The sequence below is a fragment of the Catharus ustulatus genome, chromosome Z, assembly GCF_009819885.2.
Source record: "Catharus ustulatus isolate bCatUst1 chromosome Z, bCatUst1.pri.v2, whole genome shotgun sequence".
Lineage (NCBI taxonomy): Eukaryota > Metazoa > Chordata > Aves > Passeriformes > Turdidae > Catharus > Catharus ustulatus.
The window spans coordinates 58,463,891-58,479,528 of NC_046262.2; the positions used below are offsets into that span (position 1 = coordinate 58,463,891).

The 15,638-nt window shown below is 40.8% G+C and overlaps 1 protein-coding gene across 3 annotated transcripts; it reads left to right on the plus strand.

The window, feature by feature from the left end:
• The first annotated feature begins 46 nt into the window (after positions 1 to 46).
• Positions 47 to 12,517, plus strand: LOC117010377 (INTS3 and NABP interacting protein). 3 transcript variants are annotated; one of them, XM_033084798.2, is made up of 6 exons: positions 47 to 133; positions 1,029 to 1,136; positions 1,664 to 1,751; positions 8,288 to 8,390; positions 10,873 to 10,963; positions 11,846 to 12,517. In XM_033084798.2, exons 3-6 carry the CDS (start codon positions 1,727 to 1,729, stop codon positions 11,939 to 11,941), a joined length of 315 nt encoding a protein of 104 aa, XP_032940689.1. In that variant the 5' UTR covers positions 47 to 133; positions 1,029 to 1,136; positions 1,664 to 1,726; the 3' UTR covers positions 11,942 to 12,517. The 3 variants fall into 3 exon arrangements, with proteins under 3 accessions (XP_032940689.1, XP_032940690.1, XP_032940687.1); XM_033084799.2 differs by lacking the exon at positions 47 to 133 and adding an exon at positions 452 to 473; XM_033084796.2 differs by lacking the exon at positions 47 to 133 and adding an exon at positions 556 to 665.
• Positions 12,518 to 15,638: the final 3,121 nt, after the last annotated feature.

Sequence of the window (15,638 nt, forward strand, 5' to 3'; positions counted from 1 at the left end):
TGCCGCTGAACCAACAGCCTGCGCGGCCGGCCTGCGCCTCCACACCACAACACCGATCCTCCGCGCCGGGGCTCGGGCACGGCCAGCGGGAATTCCCGGGCAGGCCACGGCAAGCGAGGAAGGCCTGGACAGTGTGAGGGGAGGGGAAGGGAAGGGAGGAGGGCCCGGGCAGAGTGAGGGGAGGGCACGGAAGGGAGGAGGGCGCGGGAAGGGAGGAGGGCCCGAGCAGAGTGAGGGGAGGGCACGGAAGGGAGGAGGGTGCGGGAAGGGAGGAGGGCCCGAGCAGAGTGAGGGGAGGGCACGGAAGGGAGGAGGGTGCGGGAAGGGAGGAGGGCCCGAGCAGAGTGAGGGGAGGGCACGGAAGGGAGGAGGGTGCGGGCAGTGTGAGGGGAAGGTGCGGGCAGGGAGGAGGGCCCGAGCAGAGTGAGGGGAGGGCACGGAAGGGAGGAGGGTGCGGGCAGTGTGAGGGGAAGGTGCGGGCAGGGAGGAGGGCCCAGGCAGTGTGGGGGGAGGCGCGGGAAGGGAGGAGGGCCCAGGCAGTGTGGGGGGAGGTGCGAGCGCCGTCGCGCTGTGCGAGCGTCACGAGCAGGGGGCGGAGGCGGCGTGGCCGCGCTGCGGGAAGGGCGAGCGGGGCAAACGGAGCCGGGCTCCGCGCCCTCGGGCAGGTGGGTGGCGGGCGGGACTGCAGGGGCCCGAGCCAGGCCGGCCGGACTGAGGCGGAGCGTCGCCGCCGGGCCGGGGAGAGCCGGGGAGGCCATCCGTGTATTGTGGGCGGGAGGGACAAAGCGAGCGGGAGAGCCCATTCCCGAGCCGTGGCGGGGGGAGGCGGGCAGCGGCGGGAGTGGGTCAGGCCATCCATGGCTCTTGGAGGAACCCGTCCCGGCCGCTGTCACTGCGCTTAATTAATACTGTCATTGAGATATTAATTCACTGCGGTGTTGCTGCTCAGGGACCCACAGGTCCAGGACGTAGCAATGACCTGATTTCCTGTGGAACTGTGACTGACTTCTGCTTCACGTTTCCCGCAGGATTCAGCGTTCCAATCCCTCGGCTCCGCCTGGTCGAGCCAGAGCTCTTCGCCACTGCACTTTACAGCCTGGCACCTTGATGGAAACAGATGTTGATGGTGGTCCGAGGTGACGTATGACCGAGGAGCAGGCCTCCTTTTTTGTTTTGCCACAGCTACAGCCAACTTTGGCTGGCCTTGTATCTGGGATTTAAATTGCCTCTCCTCAAACAATCAGTTTTTCGTGAGTTAGAGCCTTATCTGGGTTCTTCCAAGGCTCCAGTTTTTAAGGACTACAAAGGTTGGATGTGATTTTTAGGTGTAGTCTGACATACCTTGTCAGGAAGAAGTTTAGTTGGGAAAATAAGTGTATGACTAATTATATATATTTTTTTTTACTAGAATAGAAATTACCAGAAAATACTACTACTTCTACTAGTAAAATCACTAGAATCTGAAAAAAAAGTATTGATCACAACCATTGCTATTTCAAGCCAAAAGTTCCAGTCAGAACAATATAAATTGTATAATACATTTTAAGCAACACACATACTGTGTTTGGCTTGTGTTTTCTAAGACATATTTATTTTCCCGGATTTAATTCCAAGCTCTTCTTTCAAAGGAGTACATTTATCTTATACTATGCCTGTTTTGCAGATATTTGTGGGGGTTAAAAGATTTGAACTCCAGCTGAATAAAACAACGGCTGAAAATTGAAGGATGGCAGCAAATCCTTCAGGACAAGGTAGGTTTTAATCTAAGTATTTAAGGGAAAAGATTATGCAAAATATCAGTGAAGTCACTGCAAATGTAAGTTTATTTCTTATGGAAAGATGAAAGGAAAGAGAGGTGGGGCTGAAAGCACAGAATGGCAGTTCTGGGACAAGGTATACGCACATTTAATGGTTGAAAAAGACAACTGATGGCTGGGAGGCTCTGAATTACTTAGCATAATGTTGTGCTCAGGTTTAGGATTATGCCTGTTATCGTGCCTGTGGTACACTGATCATTTCCTGAAGCTTATTTCAGACACAACACTTGGCATTGAGCATGACTTGCAGCTATTGCACTCAACATCAGATTTCAGCCAGAAGTCAGATACATTCTATGTCACATTGGGAACAGCAAGACCCAGATGGAAATATTGGTCACAGGCAGCAAGTGGCCAGCCTTGGAGAAAAATCCAGTTAAAACCGTAATGGTAACCGTGATGAAATGTTCTTTTATACCAAGATGCATCTTAGTTGCATCCTTAATATACATCTTGGTAATGGTCCATCTATCCATGTGCTTTAGAGGGGGCTGAGGGTCTGGGGGTAAATTTGAAGGAGGATCTTAAATCGCCCTCTAGAGGTGTTTTCTGGAAAGCTGAGGGGAACTGAGACTTTTCTTATATGGGAGAGCTGGAGAAAAAAGCTTCTCAAGGATGGCTCTTCCCTTTACCTGGTTATGAGAAATGAATTCTCTGTTCAATTTCCCAGCAAGTGAAGATTTTTTGCAGATCTGTTTGTGTCCTTACATCAAGCAGTCCTGCAAACCTGGGTGTTGCTGTATGATACTTCAGGAGGTATCATGTGACTCATGTGGGTACAAACCATAGATTGTACTTACTACTTGATGAAAAGGAAGTAGTTTCTGGAATGCTTATTGAGATTTTGTGAGGTGTTGAGAGAGAAGTACTGCAGATTGCATACCTGTCTGCTTGCAAATTTTACCTCTGACAAAGTTTTTGGTATGCAGTGGTGAATCTTGCTTTTACTCTGTGAATACCAAATCAGCATCATTGAAAGGAATAGAATGTTGTCATAGAGAGTTAAAAGATGCTTTTTCTTAAATATGTTGGTTTACTGAGAGATGGGATTTTAGTGCCAGAATACCTTTGCTTCCCTCCTGACTCCAGAGTCTTATAATTTAATACAGCCTTGGAATCTTTTATATTTGAGGTATCCTTTGCAGATTCATTAGTGGAACTGTATATGAAAATTGTTTGCACTAAGCAGACAAGAAACACTATCAAGTTTAATTACCAAATAAGCCTATAAAGAGTGCAACTAGGAAAACTGGAGAGGAGCAGGTAAATACAAACAATAGTTCAGGGCTTCTGTCTTGGGTGGATGCAGCCTAGTAGTGAAAAGGACTGTGCGAAACACTGCATTTTTAGGTTACCTCATGTATTAGTACTGTTCAAGCAGTTAATTCTCTTCACTTGGACAAAAGGAATAGAGGTTTACTGAAATGCTCACCAGAAGGGTTATGAATGATAGGACACACTCAGGCAGAGCTGTAAGGATGAGTTAAACATCAGCCTTCTACACAGGTAAACTGTGATGGGAATTTTCTGTACCAAATTACTGCTTTTCCCTTGATTAGCATGAGGTATTTTCTTAGGAGAAAATTTGAGTTTTCCAATGATTACAGACTTGGACTATAAAAGTTAATATTTTGTGGACCAGACTTTTACTCATTGGACTCTTAGAAAAGTACTCTTGGTGGTGAGCTGCATATGATTACAGAAAAACCAAGAATTAAATGAAAAGCCTCACTTCAGTTCATTAGCATCATGCGGAACTGATGGCACAAGACTGACTGTGGCATTTAAAAGCAATGGAAGATCTTCCTGCATGCTGTGCATTGTCCACTAGATGTGACTAGGAGGGGTAGAAATCAGCTTCTAAATTACAGCAAATACTTCCAGGTGCTCTGGAGTACACTACCTCTATTGCAATACTTCATAGTACTTAGGCAGCATGCTCAGACTGCTCTCTTGTAATGCCTTTGCTTGTGTGGAGGAAAGCAAGAGCATACACTGTGTGTAACTGAATTAACCATTCTGTGTGTGAGTCCTCCTAGAGGAAGCCCTCTAACATGAGAGAAAGTAACTGCTCAGGATAGAATTCTCCTTTTGGTTCCCAAAGGTAGAAAAACTACAGATCCTGCTTTGGACAGGGCTGAACCTTTCAGAAAATAAGAGTTCTGATACGTTGGAAGAAGCTTTTGAAATATGAACAGAGTTCCAAGTTTCAGACTGTAGCAATTCTAGTCTCTTTATATCCTGAAAGTTATTTATGCTTTTGGCCTAAAGGTATGTGGGGGCATTCACATAGCACAGTCTAAGCAGCTGGATTTGGCTCTCTGTTCACCAAGTCTGAAAAGGAAGATTGTGCTGTTCTGCATCACGTCATCCTCTACACATTTTGCTCTTCCCCATCTGAGTCTGATCTGTGTTTAAGCATATTACTTGAGAACTTTGCAGCCATAAAGCTGTCAATTACTTACATTCTGCTATAAAGGTAACTGTTTTCTGGAGACACAGACAAAATACTGTGTTTTTAAGTAATTCAGCTTAATTTACTGAATAACCAGTACACCTTTTGTTTTATTGTCACACAAAGTAAATGAAAGCATGTCCAGATGTAAATTGTAACTGAGAGTATTTGCATGCAGCAGACTATTAGATGACGTTTTGAGATGCCAGTCATCATGAGCAGAAGAGGACATCAAATAGAATTGCTCCATTTTTTTTCACAAGTGGTCTGTATTTAATAAGGTCTTTAGATTTTGCTTTTTAAGAGGATGGATGCTGCCACTTACAGAAACCTGCACTTCAGTAAAGAAATTGGTTTAAATCCTTTCTGAATTGAGCAGACAAATTGCAGTACCTTTCAGTGTTCAGAGTTTGGAGCCGATACTGCTTTGAAGACATTTTCTGAGTAAAAGTGTATCTTGGACACAAAGTCATGGAGGGCTCTTTAGTGCTGTTACACATCTATGGACGAATGATAAAGAGTGCATCTTGGAAAAAACTTAAATGTGCTGTGAATTTGAAGCAACAAGTCAAGGAAAGATCAAGGAAAAGATAATCAATGAGAAGCAAAAAATTAAAAATAGGTTAAGGTAATTTATGTAAAAGGTGTTGCTTCCCATGCAGAGTTAGTTAGAACAGCTGACAGACATAGGTAATGGTTAGACAGGGTGGTAGATAAGATGTTGAGATTAGGTTAAAGAGAGAGGCTTGCTGTGAGCTCTTAAGACTGCCAGCCTTGCTGTAACTAAGCAAGGTTACAGCTTTCTCTGGCTTTCTACTTTTCATGTGCAGAAAACAGGTGCAAGTAATCTTTCTGGTCCTGCACAGATAGAATGCTTGGTGTCCGAAATAGAGGTGTCAGAAAGGTTTAAAGTTTTAATGTCCCGAACCTGCTACATTAGAGAGTAATCTGAGGATCTAGGTGCTTAGTTTGACATCTGACACTGCCATTAATCTGTATAGCTGCCTTGAACAGGTCATTTTGTGTCAGGAATCATGTCAGCAAAGCAGAGAAAAGTATTAATAAACTGCAATATTTGAACTGTTCAAACTCAAAATATTAGTGCAGCTCAGCTCAGAGAAGTGAAGGCTAAATTTAAAGCTCTGTTAGGAAGTTCCTATGTTTGAAAAAATCTACACTTGCTTTAACAGATGAGAATCTGGTCTGTTTTGATTTTTATGTATCTAGACTTCTAGTACAAGAAAGCAGAACAAACAAATCTGCAGAAGAAAAATTACTCTTATTTATAATTGAAGGTGGAAACTTATTTCTGTAGGAATTTCAAATTAGTCTGTATGAAAGCGTTTTGAGTTCCTCAATAGTGAAGAATCTAAATGAAAGTCTTGCTTATGTATTACCAGATATGGTTAATTGCTTTCTAGGGTGCCAGAATTTCTCCATAAAATGGATTTCTAATGTTCCACCCCCTTCATTGTTAACCTTGAAATCAACAGGCTTTATTTTGCATGTTGAAGAAGTTTACCTGAAGGAATATCATGTTGCTCAGCTAATGTATATGTTGAATGTGCTCCTTCACTTTCTTAAACAGGCTGTTTTTCTCCTTACCAATAACAAATTCTCTTAAACAACTGATTTTTTCAGCACAGCAGGTTGCAGATGATCTGAACTCTAGTGCAAAATACTACTTTTAAAAAACTCAACTGACAAACAATCAGACAAAAAACACACCACAAAGAAAAAAATACTTGGGTTTCTTGTGAATACCTGTAGAGTTTCTTCCACAAGGTACTGTAACAAGACTCAAAAAAGAAGACAGAATCTTCTACAGTTTCTGATCACAGTTTAAAAACAGTATTTAAAATGTCTCAGGCTTTCCTGAATCATACCATCTGCTTCATATAAATTTAAGCATATTTAATCTTTATTTTTTTAGATCACAAACTCATACTAAACAGTGGTCTCCTTTTTCTTTCCTTAATCATCATATCTTCTGAATACCAAGCATGCATTTAAATTTATGCAGTTCAGCATAAGCAAGTATTAGAAGGGTGCTGAGTAATATGTCAAGGTTTTTGGATTAAAATTGCATAGAGTGAGCATACAAATGTGGTTGTTTTAGATCAGACCCTCTAACAGGTGATTCCATCATCCTATTCACACATTGTTTCCAGAATTTACAAGAAAGTAAAGTCTGGGCTAGCTGCAGCTTAGAAATATTAAATCCTAGCCTTTTGACAAGATTTGTTAGCCTTTGTATGACAGCTGTGTTTGAAGGTTTCAAATTCATTGCAAGTGCAAGGTCTTAAAACAGAAATAGTGTGCAATACCCAAAGAGCAGAGAAATATCAAAGGCCTGAATACATACTCATATCAAACAGAGTTTAAGTGGAGCTAATGCTACATAGGAAGGAGAAATTAGTGGACAGAAAAATACCCTTAATTAAATGTAACTGAAAATCTTATTAATGAATGTTGAAATTATTGTGAGTGATCTTACATAAAACCATAGTACAATATAATATAATCAAAAGACTGCTCCTTTTGAGAACTCCTGAGACAATGAAGTCTATGGCTGTGTATGTTAGGCATGGTAGAAGAAAAAGGTGAGAGTTTGATAACAAGACAATACAGATGCAAATTGTTATTTAGAGTTAAAGGTTTCTCTCTGGTAATTTTCTCCTTCATTAAGATGAAAAGGAATACTGGATTATACAATTGAGCGTCAGCACAAGGTCTGTCAAAGAGAATGAACTGTGAGTGCAGCTACTGAAAATAAATCATTTTACCTTGACATGCTAATACTGTCCTTAAGAGTTACCACGTGTGGCCTTACTAACATTTAGTAGGCTGCCATGTTGTATTGCTGTCATTAAGACAGTACTCAGGGCCGGAAGGCAGCGTGCAGCACTTTGCAGTGGGAATCTTGGACTTTCTATGTGGAGAAAATAAAGGAGAAATTGGCTTTTTTTTTTAATGATGTTGTCATAGCTTGCTATGTATAGAACGGCAGCAGATCAAAGATTGAAAGTGTGTATTTCAGACATGAGGAGTGTCCTTGGTGGCATAGAAGCATGTAAGAGTCAGCTCCGGAGCTGTTGTGCTCAGCTGTGCTGTTTGGGCATACTGAGCAACAGCAGGGGCTTGTGCATCTGGTTTGTTTGAGGGCTGCAGTGAGATCCTTTATTATATGAGTCCTGTGTAGGTAAAGGAGTTTTGTCAAGTTTGCATTTAGAAGGCAATTTTAGAAAAATGCGTAGATGGCAACTATGTTGGGCATTTTTAAAATTCTCTCAAGTCACTCTGCTTCCTGACCTCTTCTCTAGCATTCAGGGTCTCTTTGGAAGAATGATGAAAGCAGATGGAGGCCACATTCTTTTATTGTGTACAGACAGTTTAATAGTTTAATTTTGCTTCTTTATTCCAGCGTTTGATCATACTCAGAATAGGGGTAGTGTGTGTAGGACGCAGTATATTTAAACTTCTCTTCATAGATTGAGTGACAGATGTTTGTGTAAACACATGTGCAAGCTTAGGGATTTTTTCATTCTTGCCTGTTACATATATAATGATTGTGTTACAATTTGAGTTCACTGACGTGAGAAATTAAGCCCCATGTGTATATTACTCCATTGTTATTGTTGAGTTGAACATTCAGTGACTACATTTTAAATTTAGAACCTGGTAAGTCTACTTCTTTTTTTTTTTTGAAGGCAGCTATTTGATTGTAAACCTTGATTTTTAGCTCCACTGCTGGCTTGGAAAGGGGTAGGATCTAACTTGAGTAAAAAACCTCTATTTTAAAATGTGTTAGTATGCATGATAGCTTATGGAAGCTATTGCATGCTGAAAAATGAAGCCTGTTTAATACTAGTCTTTTCAAATGGGTACAAAGCTTTGAAGATCAGTGCATTGATCTTACAGTAATTTTGTACAGGGACTTCTAATTCCACAGGGTTAGAGTTGAGCCACAGAAGTCAAATAAATATCTCTAATATTTTTCTGTCATTCCCACCAGGTTTCCAGAATAAAAATAGGGTTGCAATCCTGGCAGAACTAGACAAGGAGAAGAGAAAGTTACTTATGCAAAACCAGTCTTCCACAAATCACCCTGGAGCCAGGTATTTTATGTTCTTAGACCTGTTTGGACATCACTGACTACATGAAGGAAAAAAGCCAAACAGCTAGTGAGCTGTAAACTTGCATAAATACTTAACAGAAGGGTTTTCTGATGATCCTTAATAACAAGGCAGAGGGACATTGCGCTTTAGGAACATACTAGTACAATGGTTTACATAGCATGAATTTTGGCTTATATAATTTCCATTTGAGAATGAGAGAAGCAGATATGCGTACTCAAGTGTATTAAAGTCTACCATAAAGAAAAATTAGGAAGCAGACACTGAGAAAACATTTCATTATTAAGCTAAAATGCTCTGGGGAATGGAAGTAGCAGACCATTAGATTGAGGATTCTGCGTGCTTAGAGAAGAACAATTAGAGCAGGCATGAGTTATTCTTGAAACTCCCTAGGTACAAGACAAAGCCATTTTATGTTACAGCAGATAATCCTGTAAAAGATGCTGTGTTATAGGGATAATTCTACACCATAAAGTGTAATAATCTAATCTGAACTGAAGGGCTCTTACTGGGATTTCTCCCAGTAAGACAAGGAGATCAGATTTTTGTCATAAATCAGTAACTAGAAAATCATACAATAATTTATGTGGAGAGGTTGAGATACTTCAGCTTTGGGGTTAGCCTGAATTGAGTTCAGTGTCACATTCTAGACACATTGTAACCCACAACACCTCTGCAAGAGTCCAATACTCTGACTGTAGTCTGAGTGCTGCCCATGTATTTTGCTGAAGAGATTCTGTGGCACTTTTAATTCTTTCATAATGTCAAAAAACATGCAGAATACTTGAAATTTCCTGATGTAGACTTCTGAGTGAGATAAGAAGTTAATAATTGTATATGGTTATTATTTGAGCAAAATTGTTGGAAAGAAAATCAGAGTATCATACTGTTAGGTACAACTCCTGACTGGCAACACTGTTTCTGTGCTTCATTTTAAGTATGACAGAGCTTCGGGAATGCTTGTTTACTGTTTTTTTTCTTTAAGGAAATACAGCACTGTATTCTAGTGCGCAGAATTAGAATTTTCTAGTTTTGAAGGTGGATGTGGGTGGAACCTACAATGCAGCAAGCTCTCTGCTTTGGCATGGTGGGCTGATGTGTGATTTTTCAGAAGCTGACAGGTTTTTGATGTTGTGACAAAGATCTTGGTCTGCAGAGTTGTCAGAATTGAGACCATAAAAATTGTGCAAACTTGGCCAGAAGAACTTGATATATGTGGAACACAGCAGTGGCAGGGACAGCATAAGGGTGAATGAGTTGATTTCTGGCCTTGGCATGTGAAAATCCTGTATCCAAGAACAAGACCTCTTTTGAAAAATGTCAGCTTATGGTGAAGCCTTAAGCTTATCTACAGAAATCATATTGAAAAGTTAGAGGGTACAGATTAAATACAAATTAACTACCTTTGAAATCACTGAAAATACTCTGTTTTAAATAAACTGAGTAGTACGCTTCTCCAGCAGTGAAACTTAACTTAATACTTGCCATAAGCAAAACTTTTTCTGAATTGTTTAGCTATTGTTATGCATTTAGGCATAGGTTTGGCTGCAGATCTTTTCCTGAGCATCATGGCTCCTTCTCAAAAACTGGTTTACTACATCAGCTGTTGACACTAAAACTGTTGGTAAAATTCAGTTGATGAATTTGCTTGGAATGCATGTCATTTGTACTCTGTCTCTGTGATTGATAAAAGCAGGGTTTTCAGCAGCAGTCTCCAGTGACAGTTTCAGAGGTAGCTGAGAACTCTCTTGCGATATAGTTCTAATGGCAACCCTCACCTGATTTTCATGTTACTTATCTAGAGTTGGGGGTGCTTTTTATGTTTTCTTTTTTTTTTTTGTTTAAGAAGGCAGATAAGTCCTAAGGTGTAAAAGAGAAGAAAAAACATAAGTAAGTTTTAATTTGAAAACTTAATCTGCACTGAGATAGATAAGTCAGTTTTAGGTATTGCAAACTGTTATCAAAGGATCATTATTTCAGTTAATGTCAATAGGAAGCTCCTTTATCATACGTACTACTTCCCCCCACCAAAGACCTGTTCTTATACTGAATTCTGCAGCGCTCTTGTTAGTGCTTCTGTTTATCACAGTTGTTTAGAACAGTCACTCAGTGACTGAGTAGTGGTAAAAGCACAAAACTGCTTTAGAGATTCCTTGGATTGTCTAACACTGCACCCCCAGTGTTTTCATTGCCTTCAGTGGGACTCAACCCATGAGCAAAATCCACAGTAGACTTCAGGTTTAGTTTGACAGGAGTTGTTTATGATGGCTCAAATGATACAGCTGTGGTCACTCCATCCGCCCTTTTTTCTCTTATATTTACAAATAGTAATTCCAAACAGTAACTGACAATTGTCAAGCCATGAGTGAAATGAGAGCTCAGGAAGTCATGGTATCCATGGCCAGAACGGCAAGAACACGTTTTGGCTGTGGTCTGTGTCATGCCATCTTATTCTTTCTTGCAGCATCGCACTTACGAGATCACCTCTGAATAAGGATTTTCGTGATCATGCTGAGCAACAGCACATTGCAGCACAACAGAAGGCTGCACTGCAGGTGAGCTGATACAGTCAGGGTTCAGCTTGGCTCTGTTTTAGGTGTGCATCCCTTCAGAGAGCAACCCTGCTCATAGAGATATTGAAAAGCACCTTTCAGAGATTAGGTATCTCACATTTCTGTATTTGTCATAAGTGAAGTATCTTTTGTTATGATGAAACATCTTCTTGGCCATGGAGCGCTCCACCCAGCCCCTCTTTGTGTCTCTGTTGAACTCCCTCCAGTTTGTATCTCAGGCTGAGCTCAGATAGCTACCCTTGGCCTACTGGCCATGCCGTTGCTGCTGCAGCTCACTGTGCCAGTTGGCCTTGATCACTCCAAGGGAATACTGCAGGCTCAGGGTAGATTTGAGATCCAGCAGGGCTCTTCCCCAGTCATGGAGGGAGGGAATATGCAGAACATCTAACTTGCTGGAGTCCAGCCTTTGAACTGGGAAAGGCTGTGTAGGATTTCACAAAGGTGTTCCAGAGCCATACAGCAGCTGCCTCCCTCAGGTGAAGAAGCATGTATCTACATCACATGAGCAGAATCCTGATGTCCTGTGTTTGGGAGTGTGTCTGCTGGCATTCTGTATAGCAGCTGGTCATGGAAGGGACTGGAAGTGGAAACATGGGGTCTAGGCAAAGAAGAGCAATCAGGCGCAATTAATTTGCCCCACCTCCATGGAGTTCACTGAACAAAGCAGCAGAGAATGTCCAAGTTAATTGTCTTGATGGGCTCTATTCTGATGTGGCTGATCTAAAATGCTGGGTTTGAATTTCACTATCAGAATTAAGGAGCACGCTGGGAGAAATGATAATTAATGCTGCAGAAGCCAGGAAGTCTTAAATTATGCCAGTGCTACAGGGAGTTATGCTTTAACAAATGCTTTTCTTTTTCCAGCACGCACATGCACACTCCTCAGGATACTTCATAACTCAAGACTCTGCATTTGGAAATCTTATTCTTCCTGTCTTACCTCGACTTGAGGCAGAATGAGGAATGTTGTTTGTCTCAGAAATTCCAAGATCTGACTTTTGTCCATAGCAGGAGCTGTCTGACCTTTTAATTTCTTTATGTATCTTAAAACCTACTTTTTTCTGGGTTTTTGCAAATGCCATTCAGGAGTGAGAACTCTATAATGGAGAAGTAGTGTTGAAAATTTTTTATCCCTTATTTCTGTTCGTCTGTCGGGTCAAAGTAAAATGCAAGACCTTTCTTGAGGTTTGAAGTGCACAGGGTTTGCTCTTCCCTGTTTCAGTGCTTCCTTTAAATAAATGTCCAAACCAGAGTCACCAAGAGATGCACAATCTGTCTGCATTTGTATTTCTTTTTATTATGTACAGGTATGATTTTTGTAATGAACAATGAAAATTATTTCTGTCCATCAGAACAGACACGAATTTGTCAAATGCGTCAGCCAGTCTTCCTCCCCCACCCTCTCCTATGCAGGAACATTTCTAGTGTACTGTTCACCATTGTAGTATCATCTGGTCTCAAGTCCTTAGTTACTTGCTTGCCTCTTACCTTGTTTTGTGAAATGCGAAAAATGAATTAAAGTGGGAAAAAAGCAAATGTTTCTAACAGTCTTTTTACAGACAAAATAAAAAGTCAAAGGTTCTCTGGACATTTCAGATGGAAAGTGCTTTCTGCAAAGACAATTCCTTTTAAAAGGTCAAATTTTTCTAGCCATGCCTTTTTCAAGACTCATCGTGTTTTATTTTTGTTCACTTTTTTCCGTGGTGTTTTTATCCATGGTAAACAATTCTAGCTTCCTGCTGAAAGAAAATCTATTGATCTTTAGGTAAATTATTTTGGAACTGTGATTGCGCTTCCAGGATAAAGTAACTTAGATAGAGTGGAAAATAGTCCTTACATAGACTTTCTTCTGTCTTCACAGTTTTGCTTATACAGTTATGCTACTGCATTGATTGCTTTGCCTACGGAAGCAAGTTTTAGAAAACAAAAAAGAACAGGAAAAATTATGTGAGAACAATAAATCAGAAAGCATCTGTTAAACTGCTGCCTATTTGAAGTAGCTCTGTCCTTTGTCCTTAGCTGTCCCATGCAGTTTGTAGGGTTGTAGTTGTCATTTCCTTAGGGACGTCTAGGGTATTCTGTTTCTATATTGCCTGGACCCAATAAGCACTACTGAACTATCTGTTCATATTTCACTGTTAATATTTGCAGTAACCATGAATACAGAACAATTACCAAGAGGTGGGTGCAGATGAGGAAAATGCCACTGCTTTCATATACTTCAGCTGAGTATAGGCATTTACAGAAACTGGAGCATACTGAAGTAGGAAGGAAAATATTCCAGACCCAGCATAATAGAACATAAAGATATGCAATTTTAACAAGAACTATTCCTACCACATGCTTTTTTTTCTGGATTCTGATGTGATGAATCACATGAATGGTGATGGTTTTTGTGGGCAGTGGAGAAGTCACTTCTCTGTTCAGTGGTTGGCTCTGTGTAGGTTTTTCTTTTTAATTACCAAGAATGCATATGAAATTACCATATAAAATTGTCCTCACTATTCTATATTCTGCAGTGTGAGATGCATATTATAGATGCTTTGAAGAAAAGGGTGCACAAATCTCAGTGTGAAAGAGGCAGCTATGAATCTCTCCAATCTGGAAACATACAAAGGCAAAGATCTTCAAAAAGATGCAGAGGAAAGCATAGATTTTATATATGAGTTGAATTTAATATTAAAGGAGCACTATGCTAAAAATTACAGAATCTGTCAGTATCATTGTGTAGACTGCAAATGATCTAGGCAATGCAAGAGTAATCATCCTTCTCCCTTGGAAAGTTGTAGTTGCACCACTGGAGGAGTTAACAGTTGTTGGCTGTGTTGTTTTCACCTTGGATATTGAAAGATCTGCCTTTGGAAATTCAGGGCCTGAGCTCAAGAATGAAGGTATTTGAATGGGGAGTGGGTGGAATAAGTGCAGCTGTTGTGATATTTTTAAGTTATAATGTCTTAAGTTATTGCTTGCAATTGTGAAGTTCTTGGTGATATATGGCGGTGGGATTAACTGTCAAATACACAAATTACATATATGGAAGCACCTATCTTAGAAATTACAGACTTGAGCAATTATTGTCAGATGCATCTTTCTTTCCTACTATTAATCAGTATTGGACACATTAATCTATTCATATACAGTAACTTCAGCAAAACCCTTTCTCAGGATTGCGTGTTCGAATCATTACTAGTTAGAATACATCTGAACCAGGAAATGTTCTGGCAGTAACCACTAAGTTGATCGCGTAGAAACGAAGGCCTGTAATATAGTGGTGAGCTGTGTACCTCAACACACATGACTCAAGTTACTTTATTTCATTTGCTGCAATAGAAGTTTGCCTTTCCACTCACCAGAGGTCGGTGTAGCATTTGTCAGAGCTACATGATAGGTTGGAAGCAGCTCATAGACTGGGCTAACATGCAATGAGATCAGATTTTCTAAGTGACAGCAGAGTTGTAATGTCTCAAGAACACATGAGGTAGAAGGGTAAAAGATGTACAGAAGCACCAACAGAACTGAACCATAGCTTGTTTTTCTTTCCATTAGACAGGTTTTTTCTTCCCCATCACTTTAGGCTCTGGACAATGCTCTAGAGTTTAACCCAAGAAGCTTGGCCTGTAAACCTGCATGTGATTTCCTACCATATGTGCTTTTACTCTCCCTTTTTCCATAGTATTTTCATTCTGCTGAGCTCCTGGAAGCACTGGCATGAAACTGATCAATAGTACCTGATGTTGTATTGGACTTTATATCAGAACACAAAATACTCCATGAAATGCAGTACTGGAAAGAAATTACATCCCCTGGTGTGGCTTGGCTAGATCTTCCTAATTGCGTGGATGTGCTCAGTTAAAATTGATAAATGCAGCTTTTGCCTTAATGTGCTTTCAGCAGTGGACAAACTAGCTGTAATTTTCAAGTCCTGTGGACACAGTTGGGTAGCACTGTTCACGACAAGGATCTTACAGAATCTGCACTGTTGTAGGGGAAGTGCGCAAGGGCTGAAGAATGGAATGAGCCTAGAACAGTGTGGTATGCAGCCACTGCCATGAGCAGGCAGCGACTATCTCAGTGCGTCCTCTTAAGCACCATTCAAAATCAGGAGAGCAGCTGAGAAAGCTGATTCCTATTGGTCAAGTTTACAGCAGTGATTATTCCTCCTGACAAATCAGCTCAAATAGCAAGCCTTCTTGAAGGACAGTTAGTCAATCCTGCTGAAACTATACCTGATTCCCATGTTTTGAGGAACATATAGTAACAAAAAAGACACAGGAATCCTAAGGGGAAGCTTAATATAGGGCAGCTGGGTGTCTGTGTTCACAGACACCTCTGGAGGAGGTGGAGAATGAGGAAGGGATTCTGACACCCAACTGGAAAAGTCCACCGTCCAGAGCTATATGCCTGATTTATGTTTTGCTAACACACAGGGGAAATTCTATAGCAGCTGCCAGCAATACCCTTGTGTCTGGAAAGCCTGGTAATCAGTGTGTTCTGAAACACTTTTGGAGAGCTAAAATACAGAGCTTTCTGTAGTGAATGGTAACTTTGACAACTAGTTAGTGAAGCAGTTTTCACATGCTCTTAGGTTAATAGCTTGCCCAGAGAGTTTCTGCATTTATTGGAAGCACAGAGCTTGCCCCAGGCATTTTACAAGGAC